Source organism: Arvicola amphibius, chromosome 2 (assembly GCF_903992535.2).
Source record: "Arvicola amphibius chromosome 2, mArvAmp1.2, whole genome shotgun sequence".
NCBI classification, from domain to species: Eukaryota; Metazoa; Chordata; class Mammalia; order Rodentia; family Cricetidae; genus Arvicola; species Arvicola amphibius.
This window is the reverse complement of record NC_052048.2, coordinates 149,784,088-149,800,445: the sequence shown is the minus strand read 5'-3', so window position 1 is coordinate 149,800,445 and position 16,358 is coordinate 149,784,088. Positions and strand designations below refer to the sequence as shown.

At 48.2% G+C, this 16,358-nt stretch overlaps 1 protein-coding gene across 2 annotated transcripts; it reads left to right on the top strand.

Annotated features, from left to right (window-relative positions):
• The first annotated feature begins 11,908 nt into the window (after positions 1-11,908).
• Positions 11,909-15,697, top strand: LOC119807562 (GTPase IMAP family member 9-like). Of its 2 annotated transcripts, XR_005284315.2 has the most exons (3): positions 11,909-12,025; positions 13,430-14,601; positions 15,158-15,697. XR_005284315.2 is itself a non-coding variant. In XM_038319583.2 (2 exons), the coding sequence occupies exon 2, from the start codon at positions 13,470-13,472 to the stop codon at positions 14,346-14,348; it is 879 nt and encodes a 292-aa protein (XP_038175511.1). In that variant the 5' UTR covers positions 11,909-12,025; positions 13,430-13,469; the 3' UTR covers positions 14,349-15,697. The 2 variants fall into 2 exon arrangements, 1 of the variants encoding a protein (XP_038175511.1); XM_038319583.2 differs by having other exon boundaries at positions 13,430-15,697.
• The last annotated feature ends 661 nt before the right edge of the window (positions 15,698-16,358 follow it).

The window sequence follows — 16,358 nt, the reverse complement described above, 5'->3', positions numbered from 1 at the left end:
CTGACCCAGCTCTGAGAGACCCCCTCCTCCTACTTCCCTTTCTGCTTGAATGCAGGCTCCTTTCCCCTAGAACCCACTGGAAGTCATCCAACTTTCGGAACTGAGCTCAGGAAGTTCAAAGGCAGCCTGATAATTTACAGCTAGAGGAATTCTCACCAGTGGGGCAGTAAACAAGCTGCCCCACGACAAAACTCACCCTCTTAGGTCTGTAGACCTTCATGTCACATGACAGTGACATCTCGTCCCCAGCAGGGACTGTACCATAAGAGGGAGACAAACAACAACAATAACAAAACAACAAACAAACAAACAAAACCTGAGAGGCCTGTCTTTACCTCTGGCCTCTGACCATTTTGATTTTTAGCTACTTTCCTATAGCAACCGTCTCCCGAGTCCCCTGACTGGTCAGCATTAGGAGGCTGACCCTAGTGGTGTCCTGTGAGGCTCATCACATGCCATCTTAGCTTCAATGTTTTCCCACCTACCACAATAGACAGGAAGTACAGAGGAATTTTGGAATGGCAGTCATTCTTCCCCCCTTTCTTAGACAGAGTCTCTTTAGCTTAGGTTAGTCTTGAACCAGCTATGTAACTCAGGATGGCTTTGAACTGATCCTCTGGCCTTCACTTCTTGAGTGTTAAGATCATAGGCAGGTGCCATAATACCTTTGATGGAGTGCTGAAGATCAAACCCAGGGCCTGGCACACACTAAGCAGATGCTCTAGCAACTGAACTACATCCCTGGACCCTGGATGAAATCCTTCTACTCTAAGGCTCAGTACAGCCATCGAGGCTAGCCCGTGTTTCCTCTCTCAGGCATCGTGAGAACTGACGGAATAGCCCATCACTGTGAGAGAGAAGGTGCACACCATGTGACCGCATGGGCCGTGAGCCCCGTTAGCTCACTAGCAAGCTCTGTGGTCTTTCCTCATGCAGACAGACTTTGCTCAGACAGACTGACTTTCTGGAGTTGGCTAGTGTTATGTAATATAGAGGGTTTCATTAATTTTTGTTTGCTTTTACTTTTATTGATTCTGTGTGGATTTCGCGTCGTTCATTCTGCTTTCTTATCTCCCTGTCCCCTCACATCCACCAGCCTTTGCGACCTCCCCCACAAACAAAACCAAATCTAAAAGAAAACCCAAAACCAAACCAAACCAAAGAAACAAAACAATAATAAAAACAAAACAAAACAACAAAAACGAAAAAAATCTTGTTGTGGAAGCTGTAGTGTGACCTGCTGAGACACAAGTTTACCCTTCATTCCATTTATCTTTACTTGCAAGTGTTGTTCATTGCTATGTCTGGCTCAAGGCCTCTTCTTTCTGCTACACCGCTGATTATGTGCTCTCACTGGGGCTCCTCTTGGATATCCTGTTGTCCTGTGTCATGGAGATTCTGCTGTTCTGGATCTGTAGGTTCATCCGCTTCACAGGCTCCAACAGTTCATGGATGTTGGGGGGGCCAACTCAGCTCTGGCTCTAGCCCTGAGTGGTAGCTGGATTGCTCAGTTTACTAACTCCCCTGACCATCACTACCTGGCTAGCTCACCCACAGCAAGGAGCACAGCCAGTTCTCCTGCTCTTAGGCCCTCATATATGGGTTCCTCTCACTCATATCACCATGGCCAGTGTTGGGGACTGTGGACCCTCAGACTCTGAATTTTCTATGACCCCCTGCCTGCTGGAGTAAACAGCTTGTTTTCCTGTGCTTGCAGCTGCTCTGGGCATGAGACCCTTATGAGCTCCTGATGGCAGGGGAGTGATTTCTAGTGGGTTTGCAGCTAAAATATCCCAAGAGCTAGGGTGTGGCCATTAGTCAAGGAGAGCCCTATATAAGCTTCCCTGGAACACAATAAAATGGGCATTCTTGTTTCAAGAGGTACCCATGTCTCTGTGCATTTTTTTTTTTAATCCCAAGACCCTAGCCTGATCACGGTTCCATGTGGTGCGGGCACCACAGGCCAGCTCTACTGTTTTGCCCAGGCAAGGGTACTCTATCCCGATTGCTGTGGGGAGCACATGAGGGAGGAACAGGGTCTGCTCTCCTGCTCTCATGCCCTCAGGGATGGCTAACCTCTGTCCCTTCCCGGACAACAGGGTTAGAGCTCTAGGGTGCTGCCCAGGCAGGGTGTAGGGCCTGCTCCTCTGTGAGCTCCAGCTGGTGTAGGGGAGGACTGGGTCTCTCACTTGCATGACCCTGGGGCCAGCTCTCTTGCCTGCCATGGTAGCAAGGGGTGGAGGAGGGAGCATATCGTTTCCTTATCTGTGCCACCACATGGCAGAGCAAGAGTGAGGTAGGGTCATCTTGCCCTCAGGGCTGGGTCACTGTGTCCTCGACCACAGGCTCAGCTTTAGTGTGCTTCCCACGTGAGGTGCACGCCTATGCTGAGATGTGGGACCCTCTTTCCCGAGAGCAGGGGTGAGCTCTCCCCTGAGTGGTAGGGCCAACTCGCCTTCTGCAATGTCTAACCAATAGGCATCCAGGACTGGTGAAGGGCGGGCTGTCTCAACACAGCATGGTTCCAATGATCTCATTGCTAATACAGGCCATGGACATCAGTCACCGCAGACCCCCAGCTGCAGCAGGACCAGAGGCCCAGAAGTAGCCTGGGCAGCAGCTCAGGTTAGATATCACCATGGTCCCAGGGGTAGCGCAGACCCTCAGATCTGGCAGCAGCATGGCCCCTGGGCATCAACATGGCCCAGTGGCTGGCCAGACCCTGGGTATCTATAGAGCCATCAGTGGCAAATGGAGCCATGGACACCACCCTAGAGCCCAGGCTCTACAGGACCCAGACATAGCCCTATGCAGTGGCATGTGTCCAGAGGTCTCCATGGCTCCATATGGCAGCACTGGCCATGCAATCAGTATGGCCCTGGGAGCATCATGGTCCCGGACACTGACATGGTCCAAGGTGGTAGACCAGACTACGGTCCTCCACGTGGCCCTCAGTGATGACAGGGGTCCCGGACATCAACTCAGACCCTGGCTGCCACTGATGGACTCATGGCCCTCTGCAGCAGCCCTGGCCTGGACAGCACCATGGCCCGGTGACAGTGCAGGTCTCCTAGGTCAGTGTGTCCCAGTGGCAGCATGGCCCTCAGGAGCCCTCATGGTCAAAGGTTTGGGTCCAGACCCCAGGCATCCAGGTGGGTCCTGGTGGCAACATGGACCAGGAACATCAACACAGACCCTGGCTGCAGCAGGACCACAGAGCAGACATGGTCCTCGGGAGCAGCCCAGGCCAGGTTGCCACCAGAACATTCCACCCCCCCACCATGGCTGTACGGGCCACCCAGATTACCACGTCCCTCGTGACAGGGAGGCCCTTGGACACCAATGTGACCCCACCGCAGGCTCTTGCATGGGCCCCCAGTGATGACAGGAGCCACAAACATCAGCTCAGATCCCCTTGGCTGCTCCAGGGCCTGGGGCAATACCTGACACTTGGTCACAGCCCAGGCCCAGATGTCTCCCTGGACTTGGGTGGCCAGCTGGCTGTTCATGTCAGCCTGTTCCTCACCACCCTCTCCTCTCTGGATCTGCCTCTCTCCCAGCCCACAAACCATTCTGCCTCTCCCTCTCTTTCCCCGCTCTGTGCACCCTGTACTCTCCCACCACAATGGTGCCCAGCTGCCCAGGACCAGGGCTCTTGGTTGGATCACAGGTGGTGCTTGGTTGAACACTGCCTGTCCAATGGGAGACGTGGAGCTGTTGCCTTTCCTCTTTCCCGTGCCTGGGCCGAGAGATCCTGGGCAGTACTTGGTGTGATGGTACCTGATTGCCCAGCGCTAGACCAGGTGGGCTCCTGTGTGATTGTAGCTCCTGCAGACCCTAAAGTCCTGGGGGTAGGGGGAGCCATCTGTGGCCATGCTGATTCAGGTCCAGGTGGAGCCATTCATTGATTTTCATTAAATTCAGTGGCTGCCCCTTACGCTGTCCTAATCGGCAATTACAACTCCACAGCTACTGGCAGCGGGTAGGCCGCATTGGCAACAGCCAGGAGGGAATTCTGTTCCCTCACACACTGGCTCTATCACAGCCGCTAAAGGAAACTTTACCTAGATCTCTATCCCTCTACAGAATACAGGATTCAAAGGCTGAGGTGAAATTCTGCTCATGAAGAGAGGCTGAATAGCAAGAAGCTAACCTTCTCTCCTTGCTTGAGTCTCTGGAAAACCGGGGTGTCCTGCTTAGTTCCCACTTAAGAACCCTAGCCACACACGGTTCCTCCCTCCACTTCCTGTCCACTAGTTGCTCACTCAGCCTCCTGACCCCAGATAAATTTTATTTGAAAACAAACATAACACGTCTTTGAATCACTAAACATATATTCCACAGCATAGACGAATGTAACACAAACTAATATTCTACAACAGCCATTATTTTGGGAGATGATTCTAGACTCTTTGTTCTTATAGACTCTGATTACTATGTTCCTCACTAGGAACAGAACCCCGGGCTTTGTGCATGGTGGGCAAGCATTCTGTCACTGACCTGATCTTCAGTTCTTGTAAAATGTGTTTTATGAGACAGGGTTTCACTCACTAAGTTGCCCAGGCTGGCCTTGAACTCACTCTGTCCTCTAAGATGACCCTGAGCTTGTGGTCCTCCTGCTTTTAGTCTCCCAAATAGCTGGGGTTATAGGCCTGATTTTGTTGTTGGTATTGTGGTTTGTTCTTTTATTTTTCTTTTTTTTCCTCATTTTTTTATTAAAAATTTCCATCTCCTCCCCTCCTCCTCCCCCTTCCTTCCCCTCCCTTCTACCCATACCCCCACTCCCTCTCTCTCCAGGCCAAAGAGCCATCAGGGTTCCCTTCACTATGTTAAGTCCAAGGTCCTCCCAACTCCCCCTAAGTCCAGGAAGGTGAGCAACCAAACTGACAAGGCTCACAGTGAGCCCGTCCATGCTGTAGAGTTCAAGCTCATCGCCGTTGTCCTTGGTTTTTCAGTCCTTCTCCACCGTCAGCCACATTCAGAGAGTCCGGTTTGGTCCCCTCTTCCATCAGTCCCATTCCAACTGGACTTGGTGGTCTCCCATTAGTTCTGTCCCACTGTCTCAATGGGTAAACGCACCCCTCACGGTCCTGACTTCCTTGCTCATGATCTCCCTCCTTTTGCTCCTCATCAGGACCTTGCGAGCTCAGTCTGGTACTCTAATGTGGGACTCTGTCATTTTCTCCGTCCAACGCCAGGTGAAGGTTCTATGGTGATATGCAAGATATTCATGAGTATGGCAATAGGATCTGGACATTTCTGGCTCCCTCTCCTCAGCTGCCCAAGGAACTAGCTGGGGGCATCTTCCTGGACACCTGGGAACACCCCTAGAGTCAAGTCTCTTGACAACCCTAGAATGGCTCCCTTAATTAAGATATATAATTCCTTGTTCCCGTATCCACCCTTCCTATATCCCAACCATCCTATTCCCCCAAGTTCTCCCCATCCTCCACTTCACACTTTTCTCTCCCCACCCCCCCACCCCCCCATCCCACCCCACCCCCAAGTTCCCATTTTTTGTCCGGCAATCTTGTCTACTTCCAATATCCAGGAGGATAACTATATGTTTTTCTTTGGATTCACCTTCTTATTTAGCTTCTCTAGAATCACGAATTATAGGCTCAATGTCCTTTATTTATGGCTAGAAACCAATTATGAGTGAGTACATCCCATGTTCATCTTTTTGGGCCTGGGTTACCTCACTCAGGATGGTGTTTTCTATTTCCATCCATTTGCATGCAAAATTCAAGATGTCATTGTTTTTTACCGCCGAGTAGTACTCTAATATGTATATATTCCACACTTTCTTCATCCATTCTTCCACTGAAGGGCATCCAGATTGTTTCCAGGTTGTGGCTATTACAAATAATGCTGCTATAAACATAGTTGAACAAATGCTTTTGTAATACGATTGGGCATCTCTTGGGTAAATTCCCAAGAGTGGGATTGCTGGGTCCTGGGGTAGGTTGATCCCGAATTTACTGAGAAACCTCCACACTGCTTTCCAAAGCAGTTGCACAAGTTTGCATTCCCACCAGCAATGGATGAGTGTTCCCCTTACTCCACAACCTCTCCAGCAAAGGCTATCATCGGTGTTTTTGATTTTAGCCAATCTGACAGGTGTAAGATGGTATCTCAACGTTGTTTTGATTTGCATTTCCCTGATTGCTAAGGAGGTTGAGCATGTTCTTAAGTGTCTTTTGGCCATTCGAACTTCTTCTGTTGAGAATTCTCTGTTCAGTTCAGTGCCCCATTTTTTAATTGGGTTCATTAGCATTTTAAAGTCTAGTCTCTTGAGTTCCTTATATATTTTGGAGATCAGACCTTTGTCTGTTGCGGGGTTGGTGAAGATCTTTTCCCAGTCAGTAGGCTGCCTTTTTGTCTTAGTGACAGTGTCCTTTGCTTTACAGAAGCTGCTCAGCTTCAGGAGGTCCCATTTATTCAATGTTGCCCTTAATGTCTGTGCTGCTAGGGCTATACATAGGAAGCGGTCTCCTGTGCCCAAATGTTGTAGAGTACTTCCCACTTTCTCCTCTAACAGGTTCCGTGTGTTCAGATTGATATTGAGGTCTTTAATCCATTTGGACTTGAGTTTTGTGCATGGTGATAGATACGGATCTACTTTCATTCTTCTACAGGTTGACATCCAGTTATGCCAGCACCATTTGTTGAAGATGCTTTCTTTCTTCCACTGTGTACTTTTAGCTCCTTTATCGAAAATCAGGTGTTCATAGGTTTGTGGGTTAAGATCCGGGTCTTCTATTCGATTCCATTGGTCGACTTCTCTGTTTTTATGCCAGTACCAAGCTGTTTTCAATACTGTAGCTCTGTAATAGAGTTTGAAGTCAGGGATGGTAATGCCTCCAGAAGTTCCTTTATTGTATAAGATTGTTTTGGCTATCCTGGGTTTCTTGTTCTTCCATATAAAGTTGATCATTGTCCTCTCAAGATCTGTGAAAAATTTTGATGGGATCTTTAAGGGGATTGCATTAAATCTATAGATTGCCTTTGGTAGTATTGCCATTTTTATTATGTTGATCCTCCCAATCCAAGAGCAAGGGAGATCCTTCCATTTTCTGGTATCCTCTTCAATTTCTTTCTTCAAAGACTTAAAGTTCTTGTTAAATAGGTCTTTCACTTCCTTGGTTAGAGTTACCCCAAGATATTTTATGCTATTTGTGGCTATCGTGAAAGGTGATGCTTCTGTTCTTTTATTTTTCAATTTAATTTTTAAGATGTTTTGTGTGTTTATTTAATTTTATTTATGTGAATGCTTGTGTGCCTATTTGCAAGGGCCTGCGGGAGTCAGAAGAGGATGTTGGATCCCCTGGAACTGGAGTTACAGGTGATTGTGCAGCATTTGATGTGGGTACTGGGAACTGAACCCAGGTCCTCTGTAAGAGCAGCAAGCGCTCTTAACCACTGAGCCATTTATAACCCCCATGTTTTGTCTTATTTTTAAAAGAGAAGTTTTAATTTCTTTAATTTTAATTGAGAGGAAGATGCAGTGATATCTCCCTTGCGGTCACAGCCTTCCCTGTTGTCTGTCTGTCCACCAGAGTGGTGTGTGCGCTATCACTTAGCCTGTACAGCAGGGTTAGCTGATGTCTACAGTTGACATTCCGTTCACTCTTGGTGTTGCACATCTCCGGGCTTGGACAATACGTAATGACACAGATCCACTAATATAGCATCACACAAAATACTTTACTGCCCTAAGGTCCTTTCAGCTCAGCTCACGTATGCCATCTCTCCAATCTTTGGAAACTATTGATAATTCTACTGTCTCTATAATTTCAGTTTTTTTTCAGAATTTTCATCAGGAAATATTTCTACTGCTAAGTTTTGCTTAATAATACATTCCTAAGCATCTCAAAGATACTTTAATGGTTGCTTCCTGCTTATTCCTTGTGTTTGGATGATGTTCCACTCTTTGGATGAACTCAGTTTGCTTCATCCACTTACTGAAGGGCACCTTAGCTGCTTTCAAGTCTTGTCAGTTATCCATAAAGCTGATACAAACCTGCATATGTGGGGTTTTATGAGAGCATCATTTTTTATTCTTTTGTATAAAATGTTAAGTAATGCAGTTTCTGGACCATATGGAAAGAATGTATTTAATTTGGTAAGATACTGGCAGCCTGTCTTCTGAAATGACTGCAGGCTCGGTAATTCTATGAATACCCAAGAAGGTTCCCACTGCTCAGCGTTTGATACTGTCAGTGTGTCAAATGCACTGTTCTGGGAGGTGTGTGGATAGCAGTGTCTTGCTGGTTTATGCTTCCTTGAGGACATGTGGTGGTGAGAGTCTTTCCATACAGAACAGTTGCCGTCTTCATAATCTTCCGGTGTGAGGCTGTGTCAAGGCCTTTGTCCTGTTTTATTGGGTTGTTTTTTAATATTGGGACTTAGGAATTATTTATACAGGGTTCTGGCACAAACCCAGAAACATAGGTCAACGTTCTTCTGTGTTCTCTTGACTAGAGGACTAAGAAATATCCCCTGGCAGTTCGAGTTATCCAATTTTCAGTGGAGGAACTAAAGACCCGTGCTGGAGGACAGACAGCCTCCTTAGCAAACCGTGCTGGGGAAACCGCGTATCACATGCACAGGACTGAGACAAAAATTAATTAAAAATGGATCAGTAGAGCCGGATGGTGGTCCTAATCCCAGCACTCGGGAGGCAGAGGCAGGCGGATCTCTGTGAGTTCCAAGACAATCAGGACTGTTTCACAGAGAAACTCTGTCTCGGAAAATCAAAAAGAAAAAGAAAAAAAAAGGAACAGAAACTTTTGTGTAAGATCTGAAGTTTAGCATTAGTGGAAGGAACATAAGGAAAGCAGTTGAAGATCTAGGCCTCTGCGTATTCAGCTTCGCCCTGGCGGGAACCAAAAGCATGGATTTGAAGCCCGATGTGGCGCCTTATTTTGATTGGTTTTCGTGTCCACTTGCCTGGAATTGGAGCTGCACCTGAAGAACTGTTCTGATTGCCTTGCCGACGGTGGACTGCAGCTTCTGGTGGCAGCCCAGATGGAAAGGGTGCAGCGGAAGGAAGACGCCCCTCCTCCCCGGTGCGCTTTGCTCCCCAGGCCCCACTCCTGCTGCAGTTGATGATTGGTGCTGCCGCCGCCGCCTCCTTCCCTGATAGCAGAGACAGCATTGTCAAGTTTCCCCTGTGGGCTAAGGACCAGTGGCGGCTCTTCAGAGAGTTTCTGGGGTCCTGACACCGGATCGGCACCACTGAGATACCCTGCCTTGTGCACTGAGTAACTACCGGTGGTTGCACCCCGCCCCCAAGTTAGAGATAGCTATTGTGAGATTGCTCCAACAGCGGAGGTGCCCAGCCTCAAGAACCTAGAAACCGCCAGGTTCTCGGCTTTGAAGTCAAGGTCATTGTTGTTGATGTTCCTCGATTCGGGAAATAGCCAGGCCAGCTTAAAGATAAACAATTATATTTTTAATTGTTTAAGTGGAAACTCACGCCACAAGAATGCAAAGTCCAAGTTCTGCTGTTTCCGGTGGGAATCACCCAGAGAGTGTGCACCTGGTCCATCCTAGTTTTCTTCCTGGGCTCCAGGTAGCCACGCCTTAACTAGGCTCCACTTCTTAAAGGCGATTGGTTAACAGATCTTCCCCCATCACATTGTTAGTATTTAGGCATCTGTACTGGCCTGCCCTTGGGGTCCTGACAGGATATGTCCTCAGCTGCGGCCACTAAGGGTGCCTCCTGTGTGCATTTGCTACCTTCCCCTTTAAAAGGTAGACCTTGCCCACCCCCATCTCTTTCTTTCTCTTCCATGACTCTTGTCCCCAGGGACTGGTTCCTACCCCTTCTCTATCCCTTCTCTCCTCTTCCAATAAACTTCCTATATGAGCCCTGTTGCATGATGTGATTCTCTTCTTGCTGTTTTTTAAAAAATAAATTGCAATATTGGTTCCCTGACCAGGAAAAGCTCTGTTGGCACTTCCTCTTGCCCACAGGCAGTTTGAGGCACTCCAGGACCCTGGAACCAGGTACACATATGACAGCCTTGCTTCTCCAGATTGCTGGGTCCCTTCATCCAATACTGGCACAATTGGTGAGCCCCACCCCCTCCCCCACCTCTGGACAGTTCCCACAAGTGAGGACTTGTCTCTTGGGCGTGGTTTCTCACCTTTTGATCTTCTTAAGCCCTGGTACCAGGCCTCAGCCTCCACTCTTTGCCTGATGAAAGCCATTGGACCTTGTTCTGCCTCACTCATGGGGAATGAGCCTACCAAAAAGCTGCTTCCCAGCCCTCTATATCCTGATATTTTATGGGACCTTTGCAACATTCTGCCAGTGACCCCGATAGATGGAAGGAGGAATCACCCTTTCACCCTCCGGCATCCTCCTGCCCTATAAGCCTCTTAGGCTCACTCTGCTGCTGTGGCATGTTTGCTCAGTGGCACCGTCATAGAAAGGTAATCACTTCACGCTGGGACCCTACCCACCTGCTCCACCCTCAACAGATCGCTCTCTTCCACCTGCAACAAATCTGCTTGCTCATCCACTGGTGGCTTCGCCTTCCATTCAATATTGGCAACTGGGTCTCTGGTGGAGCTACTCTCACCATTCCCCTGGGTGTGAGGCTTCATTTCTCAAGCACAGCCCCCTCCTCGCCTTCTGGCTTTTCTCAAAGTCCTGGAGCCAGACACCTGTGTCTCTCTCAGGCTCAGAGGCCTTGGCCCCAGCTCTGTGTTTGATGAACCAATAAGCAGCCTGTGCTGTCTCCAAATCAATCCTCTCTGAATTCCTGGGATGCTAGGAATTGCAGAGCTCAGGTCTTCTCTGCCTCACTCATGGGAACTGAGTCATTGTTTACACCTCCTCACTCCCATCGGGATGTTCTTTGGAGACACAGCGGCCATTCCTAACCAGCTAGTGTTGATGGACTACCAGCTGCTGGCCCTGGAACTGGAGGCACAAGACTACCAAACATGTCCGGTTGGTGAGAACCAGCAGCACCCAGAGGTCCTATCTCTACAGTGACTGCCCTCAGTGACCACCCACCTGTGTGTCCTGGTAGACTGGACAGAAGGAGAGTGTCTGTGTGATGCTGCCGTGATGGGAAAGGATCAGATGCTTTAAGCCCTAGGGAACTGACTTGGATCCAGCTCAAACAGCATTTGCCAGGTCCAAGCAGCACCTGATGGTTCCATAGAGCCAGGACAGTGAAGTGAAACAGCCATTTGCTCCAGGACATGGTCATCGTCCCTCAGTTTTCTCAGGTCCCCCGAAGCTAGCAATGACCCCGGTCAGCATGAAGCAGAGTCTCGAGACCACAGCATCCTCGTCCCCACCTCACCTGCCACCCCTTTCTAACTCCTCGCCTTTTTATGAAGAGTAAGAGGGAGGGTTGTTAGTACTCAGGCCCCTGGACTGGCCTGCCCTTGGGGTCCTGGCAGGATCTGTCCTCAGCTGCGGCCACTAAGAGCACCTCCTGTGCACATTCTCTACGTTCCCTTTCAAAAGGTGGGCCTTATCCACCTCCTGTCTCCCTCCCTCTCTCCCTCCCACCCTCCCTCCCTCTCTCCCTCTCTCCCTCCCATTACTCTTGCCCCCCAGGACCTGTCTCTGCCCCTTCTCTCTCCTCTTCCACTAAATCTCTTAAGTGAGTCCTTTTTCATGGTGTGACTCTCTTCTCGCTGTTTTTAAATAAATCACACCGGTCATCCTCAATACATAGTGAACTCAAGACTAGCCTGAGACTGTGTCTCACAAAACAGAAAGCAATCCAAAAGATTTTTTAAAACAGATTTTGAAATTCTTGGCATTATAGCAGACATGCAGAGAGAAAGCTTAACCTCGACAAAGCAGAAGCACCCATAAGTTAGAGGACAATGTTTCTGGTTCTTTAAAGGCAACAGTATCTTCATTGACTCCGCCCATAGAACTTCCCCCCTGGCAGGCTGGGAAGGCTGCAGTTTTGCTTCACAGTTAAGACAAGCACCGGCTCAAATAGGCCCCCAGAGAAACCTCGAGCCTCATCAATTCCTGAAGAAGGTGAGTCTGGTTGATGGGGGAAGGGAAGTGTGAGAGGCAGTGGGGGATGGGGCATCCATTGGGGTGCAGGTATTGTGTCTGCAGCTTCACAGGGAGGGTGCTGCTGGTGGGAGTGGTGGGGGCTCAGGGGTACAAGGAGCCCGGTTAACAAGCTATAGCCTTCATCTGCCCGTAGGTAGCTGTGGTGCAGGACACAGAGTGTAGCCCGACACTCTTCTCAGAAAGTTCCGTGTCCTCAGGGCAGGCTCTTCAGAGCCCGGAGACAGCTCAGATAATTTGTCTAAGTCACTTCTTTCCTCAGAAAGTCTGATGACTCTTAGTTCCCCCGGTCATCCTGGGCAGAGGAGAGTTAGAACCTAGGGACTGAGTCCTCCCACTGGACAACAGAGAACTCTGCCTGTGTGACCCTGGGGTGATGTACAGTGGGGCCACAAAGGCCACATTAGCTGCTCTGAAGGCACAGCGCAGGACGAACCTGCAGTTGCCCGTGGCCCAGGGCCCCTGTTTTGCTTCCTGTCTGCCGTGTTCCTTCCTTACTGTATTTCTGTAGCATCTGTGTCTCCGCCTTGAAACTGAGGCGGTGACAGCCCCAGAGATTCTCTCATTATTCAGGGTTTATTAACTGTCCTGTTGTTGTTGTTGTTTGTTTGTTTGTTTTGCTTTTGTTTTTGTGTGTGTTGTGTTTCTTCTTTATTAACATATGATAAGTGAACATATTTCTGACGTCAATGTGATATTTAAAGACACATTCAACTGTGTACTGGTCACATCAGGGGAGTGAGCCCTTCTGCTTTCTTACTGTTTCTTTGTTTGCCACCTTAGACTGCTTCTCCTAGTTCTTCATAAAATATATAGTAAGTTGTTGGACATTATGGTCATCCTGGTGCACGCTCCTGGCTGGGCACAGCAGAGATTTGGGTGCACTCACTCAGACCTGGCATTGGGGATGCCGTGTTGGTTGGTAGCAGGAGTAGAAATGTCCTTTCTGTGTTATCAGAAACAGTTCAAATGGCATCCAGATTGTCAGGGTTTTAAAAGTGTGCTGGGGAGGGTGTTGCTACTGAGATGGCTCAGCACATAAAGGCTCTTCCTGCACAAGTCTGGCAACCGCTGTTCAGTGCCCAGAACCCACGGAAAGGTGGAAAGAGAGAGCCAACCCCACAAAGTCATCCTCTGACCTCTACAAGAACACTGGGATTTCCCTGGGAATCCCATGGAGGGCCCTTCTTCTATGGAGGAGCTGTTCGATGTCTCTATTTCTTTCCTTGTAGTGTTTCCTCTTTCTGTCTCTATAGGGATGCATGAAGATAACACAACATTTGAAATTTTAGGGAAGGGAAGAAAAGAAAGGATTGGGTCCTTTCCCATTTATCTAATAGACTAATTTGCTCTCTTTCCCTTAAGATCTGAGCATTCCCTGTCTTCAGAATCTGCTTGCCTCAACATGGCCTCCCACAGAAACACTGAAGTGAGGATCATTCTGGTAGGAAAAACTGGGAACGGAAAGAGTGCCACAGCAAACACTATCCTTGGGAGATGTCAATTCGAGTCTAAGATTTCTGCCCACGCTGTTACCAAGACCTGCCAGAAGGCATCCAGGGAATGGAAGGGGGAAAACCTTGTTGTAGTTGACACCCCTGGGCTCTTTGACACCAAGAAGACCATGAAAGACACATGTACAGAGATCAGTCGCTGTGTCCTCTACTCCTGCCCTGGGCCTCACGCCATCATCCTGGTTCTGCAGCTGGGCCGCTTCACAGAGGAAGAGCAGAAAACTGTTTCCCTGATCAAGAGTCTTTTTGGGGAGGCAGCCATGAAGTACATGATCGTCTTGTTTACTCGCAAAGATGAACTTAATGACCGGAGCCTGGATGACTTTTTAGGTGAGCCAAATGACAAGCTAAATAATGTCATTGCGCAGTGTGGGAAACGCTACCTGGCCTTTAATAACAAAGCAGTAGAGGTGGAGCGAGAAGATCAAGTAGAGCAGCTGGTAGGACTGATAGAGCAAATGGTGGACAGGAATGAGGGCTCTTACTTCTCTGAAAAGATATACGAGGACATAGACAGAAGGCTGAGACAATGTCTAAGGGAACTGGAGGAAACTTACGCTCAGGAACTCAGTGATGAAATCAAAAGAATAGAAAGGGAATATGCTCATAAATCAGAAGAAGAAAAGAAGAAACGTATTGATTCTGCAAAGAAAAATTATGATGAGAAAATGGAAAATCTGAAGGTAAAGGCTGAAGAGAATATACTTGGGTATATTTACAGGAAGATATATGAACTGCTTTCAAAAATTTGGGACAAGTTGAGATCGTGATGTAAATGTCACTCTTTTACATTAATGACATTTGTTCTTTGACAATTTCATACATACATACATGCATATAATGTGTTCGGATTGAATTCATGTCTTTTTGTTCTGGTATGTTTTTTGCTTTGTGATCCATTGAGTTTAACTAGTTTCATGTGGGTGACAACAGGTTTCGAACAATCTATCAGAGCCTGGTGGGCTGATCAGGAGGAACACAATGGAAGACAATGACTCCTCCTTTTCCAGAATCCATCAGCAGGTACTAGCTCAGCAGGGTGGACAGGTTCTTATGAGTCCTCCCCTACCCAGGTCCATATCTGCTGTGAGCTCCTGATGGCAGTGTCTGTTTCCTGAATGAACACGCGCACACACGCAAATGAGCGAACACGCACACGCACACACGCTCACACACGCACAGGATTAAGTCACTGGGAAAGCTGTCTGGCAGCTCTGCAGCGGGTCTCAGAGTCCCACTACAGGGGGCAGAGCAGGCACAGATGGCTGCGGAATGAACCCTTAAGTGCTGGGATGCCCTAGGCTTCTGTGAGATGTTCTCATCTTCTGAAAACCTCACCATCTTCCTGGGAGAAGATGAAGTACAGTTCTCTGAATTAGGAGGAGGGAGGAGACGATAGGTCCCACAGTTTCCGCCAATCCCAACTTCATCCTCTAGTAGCCTGGTTCTTTATAACTGGCGTTTCTGAACTTGAGCTGCCTTCTGTGCTTCATTCTGTCACTAGCCACCTCTAGGCTTTCTGGGCTTGTGCGGGATGTCCGTGCTCTGTCCAGTGAACTCTCACCTTCCCCTCTTCCAGGTATTTGTCAAGAATCTCATCACTGCTAGCCGGGAGGTGGTGGCACACGCCTTTAATCCCAGCACTTGGGAGGCAGAGGCAGGCGGATCTCTGTGAGTTCGAGACCAGCCTGGTCTACAAGAGCTAGTTCCAGGGTAGGCTCCAAAGCTACAGAGAAACCCTGTCTCGAAAAACCAAAAAAAAAAAAAGAATCTCATCGCTGCTACTGCTTTTACTTTTATACCCTTGATAGCCCTGTGATCCCTTTAGTAGGCGTGTTAGAGGTGAGGCTGCCCTTGGTGTGTAACAGCACTGCCGTGGTCGAGGTGCTGGACCACAGTGTTATGGTGTGATTGCTTTCCATAAGCCAACCTATCTTGACTTTGAAATCTCTGATGCGTTGTTAAGTGGAAATAGAACAGAGCAGAACAAAATGCACAAAATACTTTCACGTGGTTACACCGACCCACTCGTGGCCATTCTGTATTCTCAGGGGTATTTTAAATAACTATGGGTTCAACATAAAAATAAAAATTATTTTGATTTTTTTGTTTTGATTAATGAATTCTGTTCCTCTGGTTCTCCTCCAACTTCTTCCCACTCCCTCTTCTTTCCTACAAATTTTCCCCCTCAAATTTACGACACTTTGTTTTGCTTTATGTCTCACAGAATTGAACTCGGACTGTTTATGTGACCATGAGTTGAGACAATACACTAGAGGCTGGAGCATTCAGCAGTGGGTACAAAACTGGAGGCTGTGCTCCCCCACCCTCACCAGTTCCAGAATCTGTTAGGGGAGTCATGGCATCAATGGGGTTTCCCAGCTGTGAACTTTATGTAGATTATTTTAAAAATTTTATTATATGGATGGGTGTTTGTCTGTATGTATGTGTGTAAATGGAACCCACAGAGACTGGAAGAGGGAACAGATCCCCTGGAAATGGAGTTACAGATGGTTTTAAGTCACCACATGAGTGCTGGGAATCCAGCCTGGGTCCTCAGGAAGAGCAGTAAGTGCTCTTAGCTACTGGTCCAACTCTTCAGGGAAATTTTGATAATGTTTATAATGAATTTGCTAGGTGTTTTATTAGTAATTTAGGCTTTTAAAACTCCTATCACATTGATTCTAAAAGGCAGAGACACTGTGCACACAACATACCCACTCAAGACTGAGCTGTGAGTGGCCATAGCTAGGTCCCTTCTTCAGGTGGAAGGCAGAGGA

Coding starts and splice junctions, on each gene's coding strand:
- LOC119807562 (XM_038319583.2), top strand. CDS start 13,470: ATGGCCTCCCACAGAAACACTGAAGTGAGGATCATTCTGGTAGGAAAA.